Here is a 21,281-nt window from a genome sequence, read left to right as displayed (position 1 = left end):
CATACCTCTTCGTTATAAACCCATGCTTGATTTCCACCCATACCATGACATCTCACTATTTTGACAGGACCTTGGGGACTAGCTGCATCAAGGCACATATCATCAGACATAATTTGCTGTCGTTTAGTATAAGCAAACACCTAATTAAAACAAAAAATTATATTTCAACAATACTGAAAACTCTACTAAGTTCAAAGAAATCAAGAAGATTTAGTTACTGACCTGATTACCACCTAATCCATGACAGTAACTAATTCCAACATTTTCACCTGTTCTCCTACCCATAGTGTCCAAACAAGATTGTGTCTCAACGTTTTGTACATCACCCAAATAATAATAATCTAGTGGCATAGGAGATTCTGGATAAATATTCTCCAAATACCACCTAAAGCTTTTACACTTAAGACGTTCCCTTAACTTAATCCTTTCAGATACATCTCCAACAGCTACGTTTCGGGCTCCTATGAACAGAAGGAATAATTGAATAATAATAATAATATTTGATTAATATTTACAAACTTTATAATGCGATAGTGTGCTTATACATATAACTGTTCACTGAAAGACGGATGTGTGTTAAAAGTATGTGCCAAAATAAAGACATTGCCATGTGTGCTGTACTGATGCTATATGCTTGCTATTGGAAATAATTGTGCTATCATACATTGACCTTTCTTAACATGTTAAATTTGAAAAAGTAAGTCTGTACCTCTTTCAAGATAAAATGTAAGGAAACTTTAGATTGAATAGAGTAATATCTTCGCTGTGTCTTTTATTTTCTATTATAACCCTCTTTCTTCAGATTACATCTATTATATAGAGCATTTTCTTGCTTTAGAGATGGACGAAACAAAAAGGAACTTCTCCATTAGTTTCCTAATATTAACGGGTATCTGATATATGCGCATGTAGCTGGTATCCAACTGCACTTAAGCTTTATAGTTAAATGCAACTTATAAAAGCGTACCAATCACCCGATAGAAAAAAATTCATGCGAGATAGAGATAGAATCCCAAAAAGAAAAAAGAAAGTTTAAGATGATGTTAGCGATATTGCAGTCTATTCTCTTTCCAGAAATGCTGGTGTTAGTGCTACCTGGATTAATGTTGTAATAGAAGTACTTCCATTGGTCCAACCAGACCTCTGCGAGTCGCGCATTGTTGTGGTTCACTATCTTGCTGGTACCACCAGGGAATGTATATGGTGTTGACTTACGGAATACATGACCGACGTGCGAGCACGTTGCGATCTCCAATGTCCCACCACACATCCATATCTAACCAACTCAGTTCTGTTAGTATGTTAGCAATTACAAATGGATAGTTTATAACAAACAAGAAACAAAAAGATCTAATACATTAAAAAGGTTCAGATTAGATGGACGCTCGTGTTCTCCTCTCTTGGTACCTATAATATCGTTGCTTATAAAATGTATCAAACAAAGAAGCAAGCAAACTTATTTTGTTAGTCGGCTGGATGGATGAGTGGTTAAGACTATACCAAAATATATTTGTAAATCCACAAACAAATCAACAGTATTCCTGCAAATTAAATCTCATGGCTAAATGTAACTAGAATATCCAGAATTCTTTAACGCACACACGCGCGTACACACGCACGCACGCACGCACGCACGCACACACACAGAGAAAAAAAATATACTATATATTTAGATAAAAATATGTGATATACATTTATGTTAATATAAAATTCGATGGTAAATGCTAAAAGATAATTTGGTTAATATCACACTAAAAAGAAAAAAAAACACACTTGAGATTAATTTTAGAGTCAAATATAAATCAACTACATATAGCTATGGGTGTTAATATTTCTAATGTATAGACCGTTACTAGCTATAAAGATATTTACGAAATTATTTTGATACGCTAGATTAATATTCTATCAAATGTTTTATTCGAAGTAAATAAAAAAGTGTGCTATAATACAACGTTTTTATCTGAATAATATTATAGCATTGGTTGTATCAGATACCCGTCAAGTACATGTAAATGCTCGCAATCTTACTTCTTAATTAAGTTATACATACTAATGTATTTTATGTAACTTTTAGTTTATACAATTTTTTAGCATGTGATGGCAAACGTTAAGCTTACAATTGTTCTTACTTTCTTTATCTTTCTTACAGTACATTATCGTTGTTATATATTTTCGTTTGTAGATAATTAAAAGAAAGAAAAATGCACACTTCTCTACGGCAAAACTCGAGGAGGCTCAACAAATTGACTATCAATTGGCTAGCTATAATTAACTGTCTATTAATTGATACTTGAATTAAGAAAGAAAACAAAGTATACAAATGAAATGATACACGCTGTTATCTAACCTGGGTTCATGGCATAGTAAAAATCTCTCCACTCATCCATCCAGACTTCGGCCACCCTAGCCGCATTGTGTAGAACTACTTTGCTGACACCACCAGGGAATGTATACGGACTCTTGTCTCGGAACACATGTCCAACATGTGAACATGGACTGATTTCTAACGTCCCACCGCATTGCCATACCTACAAGGTACTTATGACTTCACAAATGAAGATGAAAATGTCCATAGCTAAACCCCCTGTGTATTTTGGGATCACAAACTCAAACGTTTCACTAGATTATTTAATAAATAAATCCAATGTGTGTAACAAACGGTGTTGGGCAAAATCTTTTCACGATAATTTATTATAAAGAAACGAGAAATTTTAATTGCAAGTAACAAATCAAAATTATCCGATCGAATAGATATTTATCCGGATAAGACTTTATTCGATTACGAATTTGATCGAATTGTTATTATTAAATTAGTTATAGTAATCACTGCGGCGATGAGAAGTTAGTGCTATTTAAATAATATCAATAATAATACCCAGCAATTAATTAAGTATGCGTGAAGCGCGAGAGACGCTTACAAAATTAAGTGGGGGGGGGGCAAAAACAATTAACGATTATTTGTATTATGATTTGAATAATTTTACAATAATTATCCTGTTAATTATCTCAATAAATGATAATGAAATGGAGAAGATAATTTGTTATGGATATAATGAACAAGTTTTATCCGGATGAATTATTCGATGAAATGGAATTAATAATATTCGGATAATTATTTTAGACAAAGCGCCCAATTCTGATCAAAATTATCGATTACTTTTAACTCTAGAACTTTCAAGGAGCCTTTGTATTTTTAATTTCTTCAAATTCTCGTGTTAATTATCGAATAAAAAAGTTCTGCCACACAAGAGAGGATCGAACAAACAGCTACAGATAGATAACAGAGAAAGGAAAGTTTTTCATCGAGCCAACAGCATTAAGAACGAGCAATTAGCTGTGAAAGCAAATGATAAAAAAAAATAAAGAAACGATTTATATATATAAATTATTAACTATTATTTTACTGCTATTATTATTTATTTTATTAATTAACTAGATATGAATTTGAATAGCACACGCACGTATTCCATGACCAAAACACTTTTATTTATTCGCGTTTTATAACTTCATTTTCATTTAAATAGTCTGACCGCATAAAGTAAATACTGTCATCGATCAATACTCACCCGGAAGCTCATTTCGAGGTTTTCACCGCCCCAAATATCCATGCCCTCGTCGTACGCTCCCAATTCGTAAAAATAATCCTTATCAATAGAAAATAAACCGCCGGCCATCGTCGGTGTTCTCAGAGGGGCTGTTCTATCTCCTAATCTTCTGTCCATTTCTCTTTGCGCCACCCTGTACCTTGAAGATTAACGAAACTTCGCGTCAGTAAATGAATGAAAAAATTCAATCTATCGGTAGAAAATATTGTCATGAAGATGACAATAAAGGAACAAAGGCTAAAAATTAAAGGTAATCTGAAAAATAATCCGCATAGCCTAAATCATTAGAATTACAATTTTTGGATATCGTCTCGTAGTAAGTAAGCTGTTTAACAAACAAATGTAAAACAAATATAGGAGATAATTTTAAAAAGATAAAATACATAGGAATTATATAGAAATAGTGGCCTTGCTTTAGATATAAAGTTGAACATAATCTAATGTAGTTCGAGTCATTAGAACTTTAATTTTTAGAAATCGTTCGACATTAAATTGTTTATTAAACAAGCATGAAACAAATATAACAAATAGCTATGTAATGATGTACAGACATGAACTCAAGTGATTATGACCTCGGCTCTTGGAAATTGTCACATCGGGAAATCCCAGTCTTCAGCCACAGAACTTTGTTCACAAAGTCAATTGAGTGGTCCTTACCATCTAAAATTCAGTTTCCAATTGAAACCACCCCACGTCATATCGCTGGCCGGAATGTACTCAAAGGTATCGTCGCTAATCACATCAATGATAGGACAGACAACGGTTGTCCTGTCTTCAGCGATCCTGGATAGCAAAGGCTCCAGCCAACCTTCTGTGCATTCGCAATGAGCGTCTAGGAACGTTATAACTTGTCCTGTCACGTGTTTCGCTCCAAGGAGCCTAGCTCTGATCAGACCAGATCTTTTCTCTGTACGGTACACATATGTAGGGACCGGTAACGTTTTTACATAGTCCTCCAAGTCTTGCTTCAAGTGATCTACGAATCGAGTGCATGGCGTGAGCAAAAAAGCGTAGAGAAGTGAAAGCAATGTTTACTAGATCACAATGACTGAATATTGAAAAATAATACATCCATTGCGGCAGTAGGAACTGGTTGACTTGACAATAATTAAATTCTATATAACGCTACGTTTCCCTGCTACTTTCACATTCTAGACATTTGGTGTGAATGTTTATTGTGAATCATTTGGGTTGAGTTTCTAATGTTAGAAATCAGCAGAAGGATCGAGTATTTGAAAGTAGAATGTGAAAGAAAAGCGTGCAATCGTCCAAGATTTTCAGAATGTTTACACAATTTGCTTAGACCGAATGAAAGATATTTTAAAATATAGAAAAAAAAAAAAAAAGATAGAATGGCAATTATATAAATAAGAAAGCATATAGAAAAGTATCTTAGAATCTATAAGATATATATAGAATATATAATCCCTTTCACTTCTTCAAAGAAAGCGAAACAAAAATATCTAACACGATGCTAAACTTAAAAATGCTATTATATTCTTTAACCAATGTATACACGTTAACCTTAGATTTAGCCACCAATGGAATGGTTTCTCTACTGGAGAAGCGCACGAACACAAAACCTCATGAACTCATTCAAAACCGCACCCATCTATTCAGACCACTCCCAAGACCAGACCATCCCAGTTCCTCTACCACCAACCATTCTCAGGCTCACCTTGCTCGCTCTTATCATCTACCAATATGATCTCCTTTAACAATGTACGCGGAGACCGATTAATGACCGACCAAACAGTCCTCAACAACGTGCTCCATGCTTCATTGTGGAACACTATCACGATGCTAGTATCCGGCAGGTACTTGTTGTACTTCTTGGTCTTGCAGCCCTCTAATCGAATATCCTTGAGTGACCGATTCAACGAGATCATATCGCTGGCCATCAGGTTGAATTGGTTCAGTTTGAACAGCTCCTGTTGCCTGGCCTCGTCTTCCGGCGAAATGTGTACCGCCGCACCCACCTCGCCAGGCATCCCTTTGTTCTCTCGGACGACCTTAGCTGGCCTCCATAAATGTAATTCCGATTGTTTGTATCGGCTTTTGCTCGCTTGTCCAGCCGACTGTATCTGTTCCTCTTCTTTCATTAAAGCTTCTTTCGAATGAGGTAAATTTTCTTCGGTTAACGTTTGCTGTTGTTTGTTATTCTCCGTGCAACCCCATCCGGACCCTCCGATGCAATCCGAATAGTGCATCAGCACCATCACGTCCACCAGGAACCATACCAGCGACGTGAGCAGTATCACTCGACACGTGTGAATGCGAATTTTAGAGCGGAACATGTTGTGTCGGGGCCGGTCGCCTGGTACCCTGAGCTCATCACCCGATCCTTCGCGGTTGGAGACGCGACGAGCTTCCTGTCCGACCAGGCCGTTCTGTGCACCGGCCGTTCAACGACCGTTCGGCTACCCGTCACTCAGGGAAGATCAGACACACTGTGAGCTATCGTGATCCACCGAATTACATGACTACGCTGGCTAAGACTTTCGTGATCTGAAAGAAAGAAACGGAGAATTTGAAGGAAATTGTAGTTTGCGAGTGTGGTCTGTGCGATGTTTCTGGGCTGAACAAAATGCGTACTGGCATTTAGAGTTGCAGAAGTTTCAAGGTACTCGAAGAATACGGTAGTTTGGAAATGGATTAAGTTGGTTAAGGATTTTATCGGTTATTTTTTCTGAACGTTGTACTGGGTGATGTGTGAAGATATTAGCGAAGAGAGAGAACTCGTGTTTTCAAATGGAAGGAATGTATTTAGAAGTTTGAAAGAGTTTGAAGACTACAGTAGTTTGGGATTAAGAATTCTTCGTGTAAATTTGTTGTGCTTCGAAATGGAAAATTCGACTAATTTTTATTTTCCTTAAATTCTTTAAATTGTTGTTATCCTGTATAATCCGATATGAATATTATATTTCGATAGGTATCATTAAAATATAGATAATTTCAAAATATTTGTTCTTGGTATTCCATAGAATTTCGCTAGTTCTTCTGTATTCCACGCTTCTTATGAACGAAGTATTTATAAAAAGGAAGATATCTGAAGTGACATAGAGACGTGAAGAAGAAGTAAGAATAACATCAAGGTTGAACCTACTCTAACGCCTACAGAATTTTAAGTAAATGACAATCCACGATTCTGAAATCTATTCGTAACTGACTCACCATTTTCACTAATTCTCGCATAATCCAGATTGCAGATAGTTGTCTAACACAGACGAGTACACGTCCATCGATGTATCAGAATCTCATGATACAATGCACGAGCCCCCTCTTTCCTCCCAACGAATCACCAAACCCAAAACGAACTTCGATCCCCACGAGATTAATCCTTCGAGCAAAGTGAATCCTCTAAACGAGCTTGAAATTCATCTTGGAACGCTACAGAGGCTGCAATCGAGCCACTGATTTTCGCCAAAATAGATAGAACACTCGTTCCAGCCATTCAAGTTAAACAGCCTGTTATAAGTATTTTAATGTGCTGCACAAATAATTCGTTCTCGTGTGTAACGCTAGGCCAGCTAAACGTCGTTTCGACTCCTGTAAGACTTCTTGCGGGTTACAATCGAACCGGAAGTCACGCGAGGCCGTTTATTTTATCACGTGCATAATATATGGGGGACCATTTACCATTATCGATTCGTTTCTACTCGTTTCTCGCGATATGTATTACATAAGTATCTCTTGAATAGCGTTGAATTGAAGTTCGTATAAAATTTATATTCTTTTATTTATTATTACTTTGTTTATTGTTTAGTTATATTCATTGGTATTGTGTAAATATATGCATACGTCGAATAATATAATATAATATAATATAATATAATATAATATAATATAATATAATATAATATAATATAATATAATATAATATAATATAATATAATATAATATAATATAATATAATATAATATAATATAATATAGTATAATATAGTATAGTATAATATAATATAATATAATGTAGTATAATATAATATAATATAATATAATATAATATAATATAATATAATATAATATAATATAATATAATATAATATAATATAATATAATATATAATATAATATAATATAATAATTAGGTGGTAATGACAAAATCCGCAATCACTTAGTTGCCAAGCCAATAGCTTTTCATTTTTCAGTTACTGGCACATTGCCTCTTTCCTACACAAGTATCGGGTAAATAGATGGAATAACAGTTTTTTATTTACTGACGTTTCGTTCGTTTTTTTGTGCAGTGAAATTTTTGACTTATCATCAGTGAAATCATTCGTAAGCATTGGAGAATTTTTTCGAAAGGCTACACTACCAGAGGAATTAGGTTCGGTATGCGAGATCTAGTTTACAGTGTTGACGCTACGAAAACCAAATATACAGAGTGATTTCGAAATCGCGATACAATGAGAAACGACGCGAAAATAAGTGGAAAACACGGAATAAAATGCTTTCGTACGATGCCTTGCTTTTCAGAAAATCGCACGTGCCCGACACGGTCTCAGATTTAATTTCCTTATAAACGAGACATCAAATGAAAAAATCTCGTTCTATCTACATTTTCAATTTACTTTTGCATTCGGAATAATTTGTTGCCAATTGCATATTCTTGTTCGGTGAGAAATTAGTCAAATGCAAATGTACTCGACAAATTATCAATTTCAATTTTGTCGAAAGGCAACCATAGAACGGAAAATCGACTTATCATTTTTGCGTGAAAAATTACGTTCCTTTAACTTGTATTATAGTTCTCGAATCATATTCCGTGTATTATTATTTTTTTAATTATTAAAGTATCTCTTATTCATCAGTCATTACAACTTTTTTTTTTTTTTGCACAACTATACAAGTGTCCATGAAACTCAAGCACCATATCACTCAAACGATATCTGCACGCGTGACAGAAAGAGAAAACAAAGTGAAACAGACTTCTGCGACACCTAAGCGCACACTGTGCTCGTTCTTACGTTTTATATCTTTGGCTTTTCATTCTCGCGGTTCGTAGCGAGTGTTCTCGTCGATGCACCGCGAATATTACACCGGATGAATGGGCAGAAAAAGAGGCGAACTCATCCTGAACGAAGCGGGATTTCGAGTGCGTGGAACAAAGACAGTTCTGTGCCACATTTTATGCGTTTTGATCGGCGATGGATCGAGAGGCTGTTTCACCGGCTGGTCAGCTTTTTTATGGCTCTAGAAAGGAACAAGAGGACGGTAAAAGCTGAGCAAGAAATTGGCTAACTTGCGATTTTTCTGATGGAGCTATATTCCAACGAATTGTCGACTTTTTTTCCTGATAATCTAAAATAGTACGAGAACGAAACGGTTCAACGCTAGAACTACCGATAGTTAACACGAAGCATCAAAAAACCAGTCAAAATGACTGGTCTTTTAAAAAATACGTAACTATAGAATAGTTTTATATTTATTGATTTATTACTTTATTACGGAAGGAATTTCATGTTATATAGTATATTTTTGGTATTATTAGTCCATCTGGGACCATGGTCCCTAAACGAGGCTTGGCAAATTTATAAAATTGTAGAACCAGTCGTTTTGACTGCTGTGGTATTTCTAGCATTAGCATGTAGCGATCGATCCGGAATTTTCCTGATAACTGATATCATCATATCGAATGAAAAACGTGTGCGAAGTTGTAGAAAACGAGGAAACTTGTTAATTGGGTTTCGATAAACAGATTGCAGGACCCTTGTACACTTGGACAAGCACCAGTCATTTTGACCGCTATTGGTATAAGTAGGCTTGATATAAAATTATTTTCAGTTGGAATACGTAAAAAAAGAAAATAAAATTCATTATATTGTTCTTTTAATTATCGTTGCGAAACCTGTTACATCATTGGGGGGAAAAATATAACACGAAGTAGGAATTTGAAAATAAATTTGTAAAACCAATCAATTCGACTGGTGTGGTAGTTCTGGTATTAATTAATCCTCGCGGCAAGTAATTTTGTTTTAAAATTGCTATTAAATATTGTTACTAAATTTTCTTTCTATTATTTATCGATAAGAAAAACATGCTGGAACATATTGGTTTTCTCTTGTAAAATTTTTCAAAGAGGACACAAGGCAATAGAATTTTTTTTAAAACGAAGTTTCTTTTTTTAGAAAATAAATAATGCAATAAACTTTGAGACTAATTTTACCGAAGACAAATACATTTATCGTTTAATCAATTAAAAACTTATTAATGTACAACGTAAAATAAAGTACAATATGTTGTGTATGTGCAACACGAAGCATAAAAGAGTTTGAAATTTTATGGAAACTGAAAATATATAGCGTGGTAACGTTGTAAGGTATTCAAATGGATTTTTATTCGATTTCAATTATAATACTTGATACTGCTACTATAGTACGATAATAACTCGTTTGTTGTTTTGGTAAGAAGACAAATTGAAGAAGAAAAATCTTTGTAGCTGTCGAGATAATGTCGCAATAGATGAAAACCCATAAGCGACTGTTATCATTGTTATTATTATTCTTTCCATATCTATACTTTATTTGAATGCGACCAGCAATAAGTCTTACGAATTAAAGATATAAGAAGATATGCCATTGTTCTAATTTTTCTGCTATATACATAAACCTACTTTTTCTATGGACTTGACAGATTTATGGTACTATTGTATAGTGGCATAAAAATGCACGTAATAATATTTTATTAGATCGCAAGAGCGAGATAAGTTGTAAACATTCGTTAACGAAATTGATAAATCTGTCGGAATAAAACGTGACGAAAAATATCATGTAATTTAGGGTTTACTTAAAAAAAAAAATAAAAATATTAAAAAAAAAAAGGAAAATGAGACAAAGAATCGCATTAAAAATTGGAAAGCGAACCGATCATAAATATCACACGTCGAAACAATTCGTTTTGATAATTTTAGAACGGTTGAGTAGTTTAATTAACGATACTGTCAGACTTATAGGAGTTTGTTTCGAAGATTGGACGTGTAATATTAAAAATAACATTTCTTGAAATAGACTGGAAAGTGAATCGATGACAAATATTATATAATTTAGAGAAATTTATTTCGTCGATGTCCCGACAATGGAATAAGATTATTATCAGCATCGTCAGATTTATAGATATTCGTTTCTTCTACATTATTATACAATTCTTTAGAATTGTTTTACAGAGACATTGTTATTTTTATCGAAACGGAGCAAGTTAATTGACAGCGGGAGCGCGCGATTTATAGATATCCAGGCAGAAAGTTAAAAATGACGTTGGAACAGAATTTATTCATTACGAGATCCTGTAGATCGTATATAGTTTAAAGAAATTCGTTCCACAAATAATCTTAGAAAAGTTGTTAACTTTATCGAAATAAAATGTGTTAATTAACCATATCTAACAGTATATGTACGATGAAGAAGATAACAGCAAGATATAAATAAGATATCCATTAAGCAAAATTCAAGATAATTTAAGAACACAATCGTTTGATCTTAATGCTATATAGTTGTAAAGAATTCGTTTAAAGAATTACTTTTGACGAATTGTAAATATTGTTCGACATAATCCAGCTAAACGAAGCTCGATTTAATTTGTAGAATCTTGCTTCGGCGATCCAAGTTTACAGACTCTTATAGAAACAGAATTCAATTAAATTATATCTGAAAGATTATTATCTCAGTTAGATGTGATATAAAATTGTTATAATAAATAGATTTTTATTGTTAATTTACAGTATCACACGTGCCAGTTTACGAATATTTTCAAGTCTCACCGCACGACTTTATATCTGTTGCTGATCTTGCGAGAGGACAGGAGAGAGAATTTTCTGTTTGCCAAGTGTTATGAAGTGGAACGAAGAGATACAGCAGGAACAAGTGTTAATTGGAAGGGTATAATTAAAATAAATCTGTAACGCAATTGATGTAATCGAGTTTTCCTTCGATATGAGTGGCGTTGCATTTTTGTCTTGTAATTAGACTTCTAGGGACGTGATATCGATCTGAAGAGGATGTTCTTTTCTCGATTCTTCTTGCTAACTGAATTTCTAAATAAATCTAGTTAGCTCTCCGTTAGTTTCGCAAAAATACGTGTTTCTTCAAAACCTGTTAGAAAAGCAACAAATATTAAGAATACCAATTCCTATCTCAACGTATTCTCGAATTCATTAAATAGAAAGTTCCAAAGTTTGGCAAATCTACCAGAAGAATGTAGGACGTTTTAAAATCAGGAGAAATAAGTATAAAGTATTAGGTCGTCCGAAAAGTTTCCGTTTTATATTATTTTATCCAATTACGTATGATTCATTTTGTCCTATCAAGATAAACATCACAACGTTCCACGGATTAGGTTTCATGTTTATATAAAGATGCATCCTTGTAACAGACAGACACTTTTCGGACAACCTAATAGAAAAGCGATCGCAAAAAATTTCTCATCGTCCTAAAGTACCCATTTTTCTGTACAGATGAAATTTTAATAGAAGCAAAATCTGATAAACGAGATACATATCCACAGAAAGCAAGGAACCTCGCAGCCAGGTTATCGACCATCGTCAACGTTCTATTCCAATTTCTACAGTAAACGCAAGAACTTCCTGATTTCCTCGTCTCATCGATTATTTCATCCTTCCGTCAAGCCGGTAAAAATACCAACGATTCGTATTAAAAAGTGAAGAAGGAAACAAGATCTTTCGAAACGTAGTCATGCGAGATCACGAGAAAGCCAAAAGCCAATTTAGCAATTATCCTCAAAGTGCTCATCCCATAGCTCTTACGAAATCCAGAGATTTCTCGTCTCGCTAAATTAACCATTTCTCAGACGCCTGATTGGCCGTAGTCTAAACCAGCGTAGAAACAATTTTCTATTCCCAGAGGTAGCTGCGAGGCAAGATAAAAGAGGCGCAACAAGAGAAGCGGAAGGAAGAGCAGAACTGGAGAATGGGGTCTATTACTTATACAGTTCATAAGCTGCTTAGAAGGCCGCCTGCAGTGAGATCCAGAGAATTGCGAGAAGAGCGTGCACAGAAAGCGAGAAGCTCGAGCTCGTTGTCGCCATTATAATAATGATCGAGCGATCGTGACACGTTGCATGTGTTCCGTGGAAATTTGTGGAAACAAACGAGTAACTGGCAAATTTATGCGTGGATGTGTGCACGTGCTTGTGCTCAACACACGAGAGAATAGTCTAACGAGAACGTAGCTGGGAAAACGACTCGAGCAGACAGCAGCAGCCAATGGCAGACCTGGCAGATGCTAATTAATTAAAGTCTCAGTCATATCATTCACTTTCATCGGGATCGGGATATAGAGTGTCGCGGTAAATAACTGTTGATAATTGCTTGCTACCGAGAAAATTCATGCGACGGAAACGGGCTTACCACGCGAGGTTTACCTTTTTTTTTTTTTTTTTTTAATGCAAGTAGCAAGAGTGGTAAAGCTTGTTTGACGCGTTACAATAAAATCCAGACTTCTTCGAGTAAAAAGTTAATTATCGTCTTTGACATTAATAAATTCACCTGTGAGAAGGTTAAAAGAAAATCTAATGCTCGCAAGAGGATTCATTAGAATTCAGAAAAATTTCCTTGCAATTCTTCTATCTTAATTTCGTCCACTGACGAGGGAAATCTTGTTAAAAGTATTCAGAGATGCGTATATCAAGTAGAAAGAAGAATCGACTTTGTCGTTGATAAAATTCTTAAGGAATGTCAAGCAAAACTTCCATGAAAGAATCACAGCAATTTCTACAACTTTCATTGCAATTCTTTATGCTCCAATTAATTTTAAACTCGATCACAAGCGAGCTGGATTTTCTTCAAAATACCAATATTAATATTCACAAACATATTTCAAATGAGAATTAGCCATCCCCTCTGCAATTATGAAATTCACCTGTAAAAAGGTTAAAAGAAAACCCTCCGCATGAGACCTCCGTGAAAAAGTTCACTACGATATTTTGAAAAGTTCCGTTATAGTCCTTCATTTCAAACTCATCCACTCATGTGGACAATTTTGCTAAAAGACAAAGCGGCTCGTATTAATAAAATTCTAGTCGTTTGTCATTCAGGAATGCAAGTTTCGCGCAGCAGCCAGCAACCAACCAGCCACAGCCGGTGGGATGCACGAAGTTTGATGAGTACTCGCCTCGAGGACTCGGCTTCAGGCTGCAGCCAAGTCTGCACAGGCAATAAGCGGCTGGACGAACTTCGACCCTATGGATGGGGAATGTCAAACAAAATACTCTGGAGTCGAGCTCCGCCAGCGAATTCGCGATACTTTACGCTTTACGTTGGCTTCTCGGAATTTTGTTTGATTTCGCGCAGCAACCCCGTGAAAGGTTCTTCGGTAGGAACAACCGAAGTTGCTCGGAAACTATTTTATTTTAATTGACACAGCGCTGTCGAGAAATTCGAAATCGTGATACACGAGGATCGATGGAAGTTTGGCTCGGTTAACATTTCAAATAATTGTTTTTGATCGCAGTACGAGATACTTTAAGGTGTAGTTTTGTCGTATCGAACGAATAATTCGTATTTTATAGTTTTCTAGGATATTCGAGAATTTTGAGGTTGAGACGAAATTTGGATATTCGTTTAGAATTTTTTTTAATTGAAAATCTTGGCCATAATAATATGTAGTATAATTGTTTTACATATTACTTTATATAGAATTATTGTATTACGTTGATGCATATGGATATAATAAAATAATTTATGCATGAATAAATTGTTTAAATGGAACGAAGAATGTGTTTAATTATGTGTATACGAATTTTCAATGACTAAAAATACGAAAGAAATTTTCGTTTCGTTTGATGAAGGCCATTCAGTACTTGTGTATTTTTATATCTCAAATCCAATTGAAGAGATGCCACGATTATCGATAATAAAGGTTAATCTTCGGATATTTTCGAGTGTTTTAAGTACGTACAAATACCACTTTAATACTTGTAGGTTCCTTATTCCGAAGTTAATAAGCCATTGACTGTGACATTGAAAGTACACAAGAATAAAGAAATACAAAGTTAAAGCAAATTCTTGATAACATTGTAATCACAGCTGTAATCGAATAGCAAATATTGATCGTTCCTTTAATTGCATGAAACATTCTATTGCTTTATACGAATCGTTTTAAAGATCAAAAATTAAGAAGATAAAGTTGTATGTTCTCAAAATTGTAAAATTTTCGAATATACAAATACAAATTTGTATATTCGTAAATTTTCAAAAGGGGAGAAAAGAAGGAAAAGGGACAAAACACAAAGTTTTTGGAATTATTAAATTTCCAAAAATATCACAAACTATTGAAATATAACGAACGATCTTTATTTCTGGATAAATTTCGCTAACAGCAGTTTAAAGTTGTTGTTAACGTTTCGGTATTAAACAGGAATTCAGAGTCGCAGATGTTCTGCAACAACGTTATGGCTAGCCACGTAGCGATGCAAATTAACTACAATATTTCATGCTCCCTAATTCTCCTCTAACGCTGTGAAATTTTCGTTAGCCTCTATACTACGATTACTTTCAATTATAAAATCTGACAGAATCTTTGCTAACGAGTTTATTTATAGCACAATTCTCACGGTTCCGATATATTCACGTAACATTTCTAAACGGTAGGACGATTACCCATGAGATTAAAATCATGCATTCAGAACTATTCAGAAGTCCTTTGAGAATGCAAATTTATTGAAACATTCGAGAATTCCTGTAATAGTAAAACAAAAGCGCTAACGATAGTTTATCTACCCATCCAACGTAAAATCCTGAATTTGCATGAAAACTCTCATGGTCTTAACATCGTTTCGCAACATTTTTCTTAAGTCCAGACCCGATTATCTAAGGCGATGAAGTTGTTGTTTTACCGATGTTAAATAAAGAATAGAATTTTATCTAAAGACTTGGGAATTTCTTTCATATTACGATGATACAAAGTTCGAAATTTAAAAACAGAATGAGTTTATTTAATCGCCTAATTATACGAGATTTCTCAATTTTATTCTAAGTTCTTTTCCATAAGTTTTTCTCCTGATGACAAAGTAATCATTTAAGAGGACATATATGTATTTGTATCTGGAATGCAAATTTATCGAGATATTCGAAATTCTCTTGATATTACAGCCGTCTTCAACTAACAAATGTATCAAAACACCTACAACGACGAATTTACATCAAGAAATCTCGTAACCCAAATCTTTGCAACATCTGCAAATCGTGAAACGATTACTCAACAGGTGAAGTAATCTCTTATTGGGACATTGAGATATTTAGAACTTTCGTTTAGATTGTAATTATCTGAAAATACGAAATTCGCCGAGAATCTCCCAATGAACTGTTCCAAGATTTTTACAAAAAATTGTTCCAATTTTGACAGTATATTCGAATCGCAAAACAATTATAATAAATAATGCAAGTTAAAGACGTGCAATTTACAAAAGCCCACTGTTTTCCTTCGCAAAACTTCTTATCTGAAACTTATAATGACCTGATTTTTGCCAACATTTTTAAGTCGCGAAACGATTACCTAACAGACTGTAATTGCCAATTATCGATCAATCGTGCCATCTTTCAGAGAACGTAAATTTTATCAGACCCTAAAATTGCAGAGCGCTTGCAGAGAACGCTGCAAGTACCAAGAAACAAGTTTCTCAGGTGGAAAAGAAAACTTCTGCATTAATGTAGCAATAAATTCTTGAGGAAGGCAAGTCAAATCTGTAGAAAATCCTGTCTGTGCCATCTCTTGGTTGCAAAAAAATTCAATATTCCTTTCATTTAGAATTTCAGTGGATGGCACAGACAAAGACCAAAAAAACAATTAACTAATATTTATTGCTACTTAAATATTTTTCTGTAAAGACAATATTGTGACACTATCTTTTAACGTTATTAAAAACTATTTATTGTAGAAAGGAAAATTCCACTTAAATTCTATGATACAGCATTCTCACTGGTATGTAGATTTCCCAATAAAAAACTCAACATTTTTCAGTTTTCTCGCACTTACGATATTTTCTACAAGCATTTTTCCATTGTTCTCGAAATACATCTTCGATTACAGGATCGAATAGTATGGTAATTTTCAACGAGAACCTGTCCCAATCATCGTAATAATTCGATCTTTGGCAACAGCAGCAGATCTTGAAACGATTACTCAACAGATAATAATCACCGATTCCGTAACATCTTCCAGAGAATGCGAATTTATCGAGACATTTAGGAACCGTGTCTTTTAATCCTCGAATCTCTTCAAAATAACAAGTATACGCAATCGGATGTTGCAACAGAGAACAGTTAATTATAAAATTGAAATCGCCAGGTTGAGAATCAGGCGCCGAATATCTCGTGGAAGGAATCGTGTTTCGCAAGGTGCAGCCCCATGGTGGAGCACCGGCCATTTACGAAGGCAAATTAGCGGAATAATAATGAGTCGAGGTGCAATGCACTTGTGCAAATGAGATACGGAAAGGAACCTGGTTGCTCAATGTTTCGTAGGGTCCTATGAATGCACACGCGAAATACGATAGGACCCCCCATAACGCAGGAGATACAGTGACGACCATAAGAAAGTTTAAAGTGTAAAGTGTAATTTTCTAAAACTCGCAGGAGAATTGAACGTGTAGTAAAGGGTAACTCGTATGTTATTTTCCTATTTAAAACACGTACAATTTTTATTCTATCGTGAGTATATATATTTAATTTTTGTTAGGTACAGATTTCCAGAGTCTGTTTTTTGGAAATTTATAATGGAAAAATTCACGGCGGAGCTACGAGTAAAAATAACTGAATTTTATTTTCGAAACTGGTGCACACGCAATTAATTTTTCCAACTCTGTTCCGATGAGAGACACGGTCTATTTTCACCTCAATGGCCATGTTAACAAACAGAACACCAGGTTCGTGAATGTGAATTGGATCCTGTAAAGATTACAGTTTACAGTTTCTTTTGGTATTTCCTACTATTTCCTCGAGAAACATTTCATCTTCATTCTAATGTTACGACGTTATACACAGTGCTACTGTACTAAAACATAGGATAAAGTTATCATGTACGTATTTGTAAGAGTAGGTGTGGAATCTGTGTATCAAGGCTTTAGATTAAAATCGGAAATGTAATTTTGAAATCTAGATTATTTGATTAAAGAATACGTATCTTAATCAATATCTTAAAATAAATAATATAGGTAAACATTACATATTTAACGTGACATTTAAGGTGATATATATTAATCGTATCAATTTATTATCAACCTCTTGATGACACATTAAGGTATACGTATCGTTAATAACTCGATGAGAATTTTAAATTCAACCACTTAATTGAATTTCCTACAAAATCTGTTCCGAACTTTGATCAACTACGATAACTGACATAACGGATTAGTAAGTTTCACGGAGACACGCGAAACTTTTAAAACTGCGGTGAAATAGCGGTTTCGATGCCGTGCCATCGACCATCTTAATCGTCGTTTCTTTATGGCTCGTGTTCTAAACGATCGACCCGCAACCTCATCAGATTTATGAGTCTTTGGCCTTTTTTTAGAGGAACATATCGAAGGCGGTTCGATGAAAATAGTTACAACGATCGAAACGAGACTTTCCAACGTATTTTTATATGGTTCGTTGAGAAACCGGGTCGTTTAGAAATTTTTATCGACGAACTTCTCTGTCCTTTATGCGTTTATTTCTGTCAGTTGTCCAATAAAATGTTTGGAAAATGCATAGGTATCGATTTTCTTCCTCTCTCCCCACCTGTATATAAATATATATATTTATTTATTTATTTTTCGGTTTTACAGCTTGGAAAAGGGAATGGTTCCCATATTTCTAACTTCCATTCATCCCCATATAACTCTAAGAACCACCCATCACGTCCAAAGACTCACACTCATCTACAATTAAACTCCAAACACACATAGATATTCCCTTTTATATCTAATACTAAAAATCAATATGTATCTTTATTCTCTTTCACCTATTTACACTGTTCAACATTTGATTTTATATACAGGGTGGTTGGTAACTGGTGGTACAAGCGGATAGGGGGTGATTCTACGCGAAAAAAGGAGTCGAAAATATAGAATAAAAATTTTTCGTTCGAGGCTTTGTTTTCGAGAAAATCGACTTTGAATTTTTGCTCGGTACGCGTGCACTTTATCGCGTCTCGTTATAACGGATCTCACTGTAGATCGTTGTCTCGATGGAAAAATTAAAAAAAAATTTTTATTCCATATTTTCGACTTCTTTTTTCGCGCAGAATCACCTCCTTTCCGCTCGTACCACCAATTACCAACCACCTTGTATATCATCACATACTTGTGTTTGGCTAACAATTAGTTCAACAGCTATATTTGCTTTTTTCAGAAAACTTAACTATTTTATCATTGCTTCGTTTATTCCATCTTTTTATAAATCTTTCTTCCTTAATACGCTAGCATCGAACCTATAGCAGGCTTTTGATAAATATTTTAACGTGCTCATTTCTAAATTACGTAAAATACATTTTCTTTGTTCCTCTGCCAATTAGTAATTAAAGTCCCTCAACGTTTTCGTATCCTGTCCCTTGCTATTAGTTCGTAGCTGCTTCCTACTTCATCCTTCTCCGGATATTTTGCTTTACCCACTGTCCTTATTTTTGGCGTTCCAAATTTTATCATAATTATCGATTCTCTATAGTCCATCGGTATATTTTTGCTTCAAAGATTCTATCTCTGTTTGTTCTTGTATTTAACTAACAACATCGGAATTTTTTTCGTATTAATTATCGTTTCTTTGATTTCAGATTGGAGCAGTGAAATGAAAAAGAATTGCAAATGTTACATGGCTCTCGATACTACAAAAGTAAAAGTACTTTCGATGATAAAAACAGCTTTATTTTAGTTGTATTTCCCATTCGACTTTTGCTAAAACGTCAGAAATTAATTAATAAATATTAATCACGGAGTGATGGTAATAATTTTATTACCAATTCAATCGACGAATTATAATCCTGCTTCTCTCACAAACGAGCAGAATTCGAGTGATATAATATCTCGATAAAAAAAAAAACACAAGAAATCTCGATAAAAGGCAAATAAGTAAATAGTTTAGAGTAAAAAATAGTTGGAGCAACAGGTATATCATCGGAAGATTATTTTATAATATTATTTTCGTCATTTATATGTAATAAGTTTGATACAGTTTTATTAGAGATGATCTCATAATTTTCGGAAATTCAAGTACCTATGTAATTATATGGAATTATCGACAACCCTAATCGTGACTTTCTATCGATTCCGTTACCAATTTTTTCTATTAGTTGGTTCTATCGAATCACTAAAAGAATGCGATTATCTATCAGCAGTGATTCTTAAGTAAATTTGAACATAATCGTTTCAAATTCCATCAACGTCGGTAGAAAAGTTGACTTTATCAGCGTCCTTGAATATTACTCTACCTTCCTCTCCACAGAATCGCAGTGCAATCGAATATCATATCGCTGTATAACACGAGATAACGCGCGACTTGTCTGATAACGTCACAGCGCCTTCACCGACTAAAAAATTCTATCTGCATCTTTCATCCTTTGATACAGTCGGGCGCGAGAAATGAAATTTCTCACGAAAGAAACATCCGCTTTCGACGCCGATGATAAAATATGAAAACCCTATTTATCCTTCGCGCGACGGTATCCTCTCTTTTCTACAAATAAATAGAATTCTTAACTTGGCGTTCGAATACTTTAAAATTTTAAATATCGCTGAAACCTGGATTTTTGTATCTATTTCAAAGTTTGCACAAACTGTGACAAATAATTTATACATCGCAGAATTAGACAAAAATTTATCATGAAACAGCAGAACTTAGAAAATCGAACAGTCAGTATTTCTATCGAATGTACAGTTTCGTATCGTTAAAAATTGTTCACAAACTGAAAAATAAGCGTCCAATCTTGCCAAACAAACCATTCTCGATTTTAATAAATCTAGATCGCGTATATTTCCATATTTATATGAACATAATTAAAGAAATGTAATCCAAGCAGAAATTTGTTTCATCTGCCAATTCTATTTTAAATTGTAAACATTTTACATATTTTTGCATACTGCTGCATATCAAATTTCTAAAGAGCTACTAGCAACGAATTTATCTTAAGAAGGAAAACTTCGGGAAATCGATTTCTTGTAGAATTGATCGTTCCTCTCGTTTCATATATTCAACTTGCAAAAATATCCGCTCGCGTACAAACTAGTCGTTACCAGAATGCAATTTCACGAGATCCTATTCGCAAGATGCAACGATGCGGTGTGAGAAGCATCGCTCTGTATCGACGATCCTTTGACGATAACACGTGCATTTCGATAGGAATGCTGATGAAAAGAAGCTTTTTCTCGTGGATAGGGTATCTCTGTATATTTCTAGTCAAATTAATATTCGAGCATCATCTGATATCGTCAGAGAGATTCTATCGATTCGTGAGTGTAACTCTTATCCAATTAGTAACAGACAGAGAGAAAAGGGAAATAGGACATTGGTTCTCAATATGGAAGAGATAACTGGTTCTACGTGAATAATTCGTGTAGCGATGAACAGATGTGTCGACATAGATCAGATTTCCCTGTAAAATCTGATTCTATCTCTAAAATCTACGATTCTATCTTTAGTCTGCTCGTAAAATATAACTTTCCAATATAAAGATTAAATATGTCGTAATTCA

General features: G+C 34.4%; 1 protein-coding gene across 3 annotated transcripts in view; it reads right to left on the bottom strand.

Moving 5' to 3' along the window:
• Positions 1 to 21,281, bottom strand: part of Pgant5 (polypeptide N-acetylgalactosaminyltransferase 5) — a 40,181-nt gene that overhangs the window by 2,093 nt on the left and 16,807 nt on the right. For 2 of the 3 annotated variants that reach the window (XM_033349064.2, XM_033349065.2), the window contains exons 2-7: positions 5,284 to 6,113; positions 4,263 to 4,581; positions 3,567 to 3,744; positions 2,348 to 2,528; positions 223 to 461; positions 6 to 140 (exon numbers count right to left, since the gene is read on the bottom strand). In XM_033349064.2, coding sequence (XP_033204955.1) covers positions 6 to 140; positions 223 to 461; positions 2,348 to 2,528; positions 3,567 to 3,744; positions 4,263 to 4,581; positions 5,284 to 5,902 — 1,671 coding nt within the window. In that variant the 5' untranslated portion in view covers positions 5,903 to 6,113. Of the gene's footprint in view, positions 1 to 5; positions 141 to 222; positions 462 to 1,095; positions 1,277 to 2,347; positions 2,529 to 3,566; positions 3,745 to 4,262; positions 4,582 to 5,283; positions 6,114 to 21,281 lie in introns of all 3 variants that reach the window. The other variant, XM_033349066.2, reaches the window with a different exon arrangement.

Source organism: Bombus vancouverensis, chromosome 3 (genome assembly GCF_051014615.1).
Source record: "Bombus vancouverensis nearcticus chromosome 3, iyBomVanc1_principal, whole genome shotgun sequence".
NCBI lineage: Eukaryota > Metazoa > Arthropoda > Insecta > Hymenoptera > Apidae > Bombus > Bombus vancouverensis.
Note: the sequence above shows the minus strand (reverse complement) of the source record. Positions and strands in the feature narration are given on the sequence as shown.